This window comes from Galeopterus variegatus, unplaced genomic scaffold (assembly GCF_000696425.1).
Source record: "Galeopterus variegatus unplaced genomic scaffold, G_variegatus-3.0.2 Scaffold3793, whole genome shotgun sequence".
Taxonomy (NCBI): Eukaryota; Metazoa; Chordata; class Mammalia; order Dermoptera; family Cynocephalidae; genus Galeopterus; species Galeopterus variegatus.
In genome coordinates, this window is record NW_007729904.1 from 120,933 (window position 1) to 128,064 (window position 7,132).

The window sequence follows — 7,132 nt, forward strand, 5'->3', positions numbered from 1 at the left end:
GATTGTGGTAAGAATTAAACAAGAGCATGAAAATGCCTAGGACAGTGGTTGGAATGTCTTTTTTTCTTCTTTTGTTCATTCATCTGTTTATTTGTAGGTTCTTTGGAAGATAATTACTATTCTTCCTTTATCCTGAGATACATGTTTAGGAACAATTTTTCTGACTCTTGCCACCCAATGCCACAAGTAATATCTCTGACTTTTGAGAATGCCTTCTAGGCCATGCTAGCCTTAAGGGCTGGCTGATGGTGGCATCAATACCATTAACAGTGACAACAGCAGCCTGCAGCCACCAATGTCATCTGGTTGACTTTTTGAATGTGATTCAAAAGAACTTGTGTGTGTTTCTCTCACAGGTGGATTTGCTATTGTGTTTCTGGTGAGGACAAGCAATGGGATGAAATGTGCCTTGAAACGCATGTTTGTCAACAATGAGCATGATCTCCAGGTGTGCAAGAGAGAAATCCAGATAATGGTAAGTCTCCCGCTTGGACTTGGGACTGCTTGTTTAAAATGGGTGCAGAGACTGTGCCCTCTTGTAAGAAAGCTAAGGGGGGCTTGTTCCCTTCCCTAAGATGGCTGAGGAGCCCCTGGACAAGATGGGAGTGAATAGCCATGGGATATAGGACACTGCTCCTGCCTTGGTCACTCTCAACTGGAGAGTTGAGGAGAAAGGAGCATATTGAGAGAACTGGCCAATTTTTAGGTCAAAGAAAAGCTTATATAACAACTTGGTTCCCAGAAATTAATTGTGGCAATTAAATTGGAAACCCTAACTTTGCAGTGAGCCTCCTCTTCTAGTCTTTTTTTCTGTTGGTTACCAGTCTCCAGTCCCAGTTTTCAACCCTCCTTAGCTCTTCAGCATTCCATGAACACATCCTTACACAACTTTGTGTTTTTACGTTCCAGCTGGAGTGCTTTCCCCCCTTCTTTTGGCCTAGAAACCTAGGCACCCTAGAACCTCATAAATACTCTATGATTCTATTTATAGACGTCCAAGAATAGGCAAAATTGCCAACAGAGATAGAAATCAGAAAGTGGTTAGGGGTGTGGAAAATTGACTAGAAAGGGACATATGGGAACTTTCTGGGCCATGGAAATGTTCTGTGTGTTGTTTTGGATAGTGGTTACACAGGGATATACAATTGTTGGAAGTCAGTTGAATACCTTAAGATCTGTGCGTTTTATGTTTAATATACCTGAATTTTCAAAAAATTACTCGTTTTTCTTTTCTTTTTTTTAAAGATGACCAGTAAGAGGATCTTAACCCTTGACTTGGTGTTGTCAGCACCACACTCTCTGCAGCGAGCTAACTGGCCATCCCTATATAGGGATCCAAACCCGCGGCCTTGGTGTTATCAGCACCACATTCTCCCAAGTGAGCCACAGGCCGGCCCTATAAACTAGCTCATTTTTCAAGATTCAGATTCATATTGTTTAAAGAAAGAGTCTCTTTGTGTTAGAGATACATGCTGAAATATTTATGGATGAAATAATGTGATGTCTCAAAAACAATGAGTGGGTTTAGAAAAGAAACAAGATTGGCCATGAGATGAGGATGATCAAAGCAGAGTGACAGGTATATGGGAGTTTGGTGGAGTAGTCTTTTACTTCTACCTCTGTTTGATAATTTACATAATAAAAACTTTAAATATATAGTCTTTTATTCCTTTGAGTTTCCACGGTACTTTTTATACCAATTACATTGTTATGTTGTAAGTAGTTCTGCTACCAGAAAGTAATTTATTTAAAATTAGAAACTATACTCCAACATGCTGCTTGACATAGTGTAAATACTTAGTAAACTTTGGGTGAAATGAATATATGAATAATGGTAATAGCAGATATATGGTTCTTTTGTGCTCTGGATTTTAATGCTTTTGTAAAAAGCAAAAACAGATCCAAAAAATGGGTGGGGGGCATTGTAGGGCTTCCACAAGGCTTTGCTTGCTCCATCCACCCTTTGTGCTGATGCCCTTTCAGTGGCTGCTTAGAGTAACTAGTTGTGCTGCAGTTGGACTACTGAAAGAAGAACTCAGGATTTTAGAGAGCCTGGTACTACTTTTGATTCCAGAAGGCTGAAACTATTTGGGAAAACTGCCTCCCTTACAAAACAAACCACTCCTGAGGCTTGTAGACATACAGTCAGGACCACGTGGATCTGTCTTCCTGCTCCTCTGCCCCATAGCTCTCACTGGATCTTGCTTCATACGCCCAGTGGGTTTTTGGGGTGCTTGTCATTATTCCTCCTCCTCTCTCCTTGTCCCATGCTTGCTCAGCTCTTGCTCACTTTGTTTCCTGTCTTTGCTTCTGCTGTTTCCTCTGCCCTTGTCATACAGAAGTAATCCCATTCTTTCACTTCCTCCCACTCATTTAGAAACATGGTTGAGGGCTTACTTTGTGCTAAGCAGTATCACAGTGGTGGAACTAAGAAGCACAGGGCCATTTGGAGCTCACAAATTAATGGAACTGATTAGGAGTTAAATTACATGGGCTCAAATTCTGGTCTAGTCATGTAGTTATGACAGTTTTGTTTTTAATTTAGTTTATATTTTTTCAAAGCTTAAATATTCAAATAGGTGAACTAGAGCTTGTTACCAAAAACATCAGGCAGTTCCCCAAAGGGTTCTCCTATGCCATTTAAAGGTCCCAGAGGAGAAATTGGTAAAGGGTCACAAAAAATGTTTACATTGTATAATGATAAACAAAACAAAATCAACAGCAACAGAAAAAACACAGCTCTTTTGATAGAAGTGAAAAAAATTAATAAAGTTTAAAAAATAAATAAAGGATCTAGAGGCAACCACTTTAGTTGATTCTTTTGATGTATTTCTAAATAACACACTAATATAACATACTAGTATCACTAGTTCTTGATTTTTTCCTCATTTTAGGCATTATCTCTGTCTTGGTCTATTTTCTATTGCTATAATAGAATACTTGAGACTGGGTAATTTTTTTAAAAAGTTTATTCAGCTCACAGTTCTGGAGGCTGGGAAGTCCAGGATCAGGTGGTCACATCTGGTCATCTTTTGGTGAGGGCCTTGTGCTATGTCATAACATCGCAGAGGGTGTCACATGGTAAGAGGACAAGAGCATGCCTGCTCAGGTCTCTCTTCCTCCTCTTATAAAGCCACCAGTCCCATTATGGGGGCCCCACCCTGATGACCTTATCTAATCCTCGTTACCTACCAAAGGTCCCACATCCAAATGCCATTAACATGAATTTGAGGATTGTTTCCAACACGTGAAATTTGGGGGACACATTTAAACCATAGCAATCTCCGACTGGAAGTAAAGATTAGCTCTCTGTCATCCCCTGCATGCCCTTCTTCCCAAATACTTGCATTATTCTCATCCCCCATTCTTTTAAAATACCAGTAAGTTTTGGCAGTATGTTGGTTATATTAGTATTAGTTTTTAAATTAATTTGTAAGAAGATTCTATTCCTGCCAAATCTCTAAAGGACTATGATTACTATGCCTTTCCCATACAACTATTTTCTCTAGAATTAGTTATAGTCTTTTTTTTCTTCTTTTGTTTTGAGTTTTCTGTGTACTTTACAACAGTCTAATCCCAAACTCTCCCTAAGTTGTGCAGACCATTTTTTTGAATAGCTTTAGATGCATTTAGTATTTGAAGATTTCTCCCTCAGTCTTTGGATGTGATGGAATCTAGGCTGGTTGCTCTCTAGGCCTAATTTACAGTCTTATCTTGGGATTTCCATAGGCATTTCCTTAGCCTCTCTTTTTTGTTAGATCCAGTAGCTTCCTGGTGCATGGTAGGCAATTTTTGTAGAACTTGGAGGTCTGGAAGTATCTTTACTCTCTGCTCAGACATGTGATAGTTCGAGTACAAATTCTGGATTGGAAATCATTTCATTCAAAAATTGTAAAGCGTTACTCTACTGTATTTTAGCTTTCTGTGTTGCTTTTGGGGAATCTGGAATCATTCTAATGCCTGGTTCTATGGGTGTGACCCATTTTTCCCTCTCAGAAATTCATACATTTTCTCCATTTCCAGTGTTCTAAAATTTCTTGATACACCTTGATGTGTGCAGTTATTATTTATTGTGTTAGGTTTTTGGTGGTCCTTTTTAATCTAGAAACTCATATCCTTGCATTCTGGGGACTTTTAGTTTGTCGTATTTAATATTTCTCTTTTCTCTCTTCCCTTTGTCTGAAATTTCTGTTATATGGATATTGGCTCTCCTGAACTGATTTTCTAATTTTCTTATTTTCTCCTGTTTTTCATTTCTTTGTCATTTTGCTCTACATTCCAGCAGATTTCCTCAGTTTTATATTCCAGCCATCCTCTAGAACTGTTTTATTTATGACTTTTTAAATTGTAAGGCCTGTTTTTGTTTTGTTTTTAATCTTGATGAAGTTCAGATTACCAGTTTTTCTTTTTATGGATGTGCTTTTGGTGTCAAGTGTAAGAACTCTTTGCCTAGCCCTCAAATCTGAAGATTTTCTTCTATTTTTTTTCTAAAAATTTTGTAGTTTTACATTTTACATTTTTGGTCCATGATCCATTTTGAGTTAATTTTTGTATAAGGTGGGAGACTTAGATTGAGGTTTATTTCTTTGCTTACGGATGTTTAATTGCTTTAGCACCATTTGTTTAAAAGGCTATCTTTCCTTCATTGAATATTTTTAAAAAAATCAGTTGGACTTAGTTGTGATGGTTCATTTGCAGATCCTTTTCTATCCTGTTCTGTTAACCTATGTGTCTCCACCCATACCACACAGCCTTGATTAGTGGTAGTTATGTAATAGGTCTTGAAATCAGACTGATTCCTCCCACTTTTTTTTCATAATTGTTTTAACTATTCTAGTTCTTTTTGCCTTTTGTATAAATTTTAGAATAATCTTATATATGAGTATCTACAAGTCTTTCTGCAATCTTGATAGGAATTGCATTAAACCTGTACAGAAATTTGGGAAGAATTGAAATCTTTCCCAAGTGTAGTCTCTAAATAAGTGAACATGGTATGTCTCTCCATTTATTTACATCTTTGATTTCTTTTATAAGTGTTGTGTAGTTTTTAGTACACCAATCTTGTACACTTGTACATGTTCTTAGTATTGTTTGTAGGTTTTTTTTTTTTTGAGTTAATTTTTGTATAATACTGTATTTTAAAATTTTTATGTCCTTGAATTTATTGCTAGTATGTGGAAATATAATTGGTTTTTGTATGTTTATCTTGTATCCTGTCACCTTGCTGAACTTGCCTACTGGACCTGGGAATATTTTTGTAGATTATTCAGGATTTTCTGCATAGACTGTCAGGTCATCTGCAAGGAGGGACAGTTTTATTTCTTTCTTTCTGATCTGTACTCCTTTTATTTCCTTTTCTGGTCTTATTGCACTGGCTATAAACCTTGCTATGTTGAATAAGAATGGTGAGTGGACATCCTTGCCTTGTTCCTAATCTCAGGAGGAAAGCATTCAGTCTTTTAACATTAAGTTAAGATTAGCTGTAGTTTTCGTATGGTTTTTAAATAAATTTGAGGATGTTTCCCCTCCATTCCTATTTTTCTAAGAGATTTTATCATGAATGTTGAATTTTGTCAAATGCTTTTCTGCATTGATTGATACAATCATGTGGTTTTTCTTCTTTAGCCTGTTAAGATGGTAGATTATACTGATTTTTTTTTCAAACATTGAACTAGCTTTGCATCCCTATAATAATCCATTTAGTCATGGTCTATAATTATTTTGTATGTCATTGAATTCTATTTAATAATATTTTGGTAAGGATCTTTGCATCTACATTTATGAAGAATAACGGTGTGTAGTTTTTGGTTTTTTTCTTAACTGTCTTTCTCTAGTTTTGTTATGAGGTCGACAATAGCTTCATAACATAAATTGGGAAATATTCCCTCCTCTTCTGTTTCCTGGAAGAGACTGTATAAGATTGGTGTTCATCCTTCTTTAAGCATTTGACAGAATTCTCTGTAAAGCTATCTGGGCCTGGAAATATCTTTTTTGGGAGTTTTTAAATCACAAATTTCATTTCCTTAATTGTTATTGGGCTGTTTGAATTATCTGTTTCATACTGGGTAAGTTGTGATAGTTTATATTGTTTAGGAACTGGTTCCTTCATTTAGGCTTTCAATTTATGCTTGTAGAGTTGTTTTTTTAATTTCCTAATATTTTTTAATATGAAGTCCTATGTGATGTTTTTAACCTCCCCCAGGCTCAGACTTCTGTCTAATAGAAGCCATAACTCCAGCCCTACCTCTCTCGGAGATTTTAAGAATTGCGAGGGGAATTGGAAGATGTAATATGCTTTTTAACGTGCCAAGGCTTGTGTGTGTGTTAGTAATCAAAGAAGCAGATTCCTCTATTTACAGTGGAGAAAGGATGTGCCTGTTGCACCCAAACGAAAGGAGAACCATTAGTAGTTTCATTACAGTGGTTTCACATTTTGCTTTGATAAATGCTTTCTATCATTTATTAGAGTAATCTTTTGATACATCTGGGATGTGTGCTCTGATAGAACCAAAGAGATTCTGGTTTCTGATGGACAGTTGGAAGGTGGGTTTGGACTTCTGTCTGATCCCGTTGCCTGAAGGCAGGAAAAGAATAATTATCTTCAGACTTAAAGGAATAAGAACAGTAACAGGAAAGAACTATAGTTCAAGAAATGTCAAGTGCTGTTCTGTGTTCACATCTTCTGGCCCAGATGGATTACCTCCTCACTGATCTGCTAATAATGAGGACACTGAGCTGCCACTGGTGATGTTTGAAGACTTGCTTACAGCAGAAGAGATATCAGACCATTCAAGGCAGGCAAATATTTTTATATTCCAAAAGGGGAGGAAGGTAGATTCTGTACAGTAGGGAGCTCAGAATTGATCTGGGACAAGAATCTGGAACAGTTTATTTTTTTAAATGTTTTGATGTTCTCTTTTGTATAAGAAAGTTTTTGTGTTATATGTACATAATACATCATATTATTTGAATTTGCCTGAAAGAAACAGTGGAGGGATGTTAGAGAGAATATAAATAGTTCCTTATAGGGATGGGAACTTGAGTGGGAAATAATTGTCTAATATTTTGTACTATTTGGTTTTTTTTTTTGTTTTTGTTTTTGTTTTTTGTTTTTTTTTTCCTTTTTGTCTTG

At 36.5% G+C, this 7,132-nt stretch overlaps 1 protein-coding gene across 2 annotated transcripts in view; it reads left to right on the forward strand.

Moving 5' to 3' along the window:
* AAK1 (AP2 associated kinase 1) overlaps nucleotides 1-7,132 on the forward strand; it is a 156,880-nt gene that overhangs the window by 79,412 nt on the left and 70,336 nt on the right. For both annotated transcript variants that reach the window (XM_008585992.1, XM_008585991.1), the window contains exon 2: nucleotides 357-475. In XM_008585992.1, coding sequence (XP_008584214.1) covers nucleotides 357-475 — 119 coding nt within the window. The remainder of the gene's footprint in view (nucleotides 1-356; nucleotides 476-7,132) is intronic.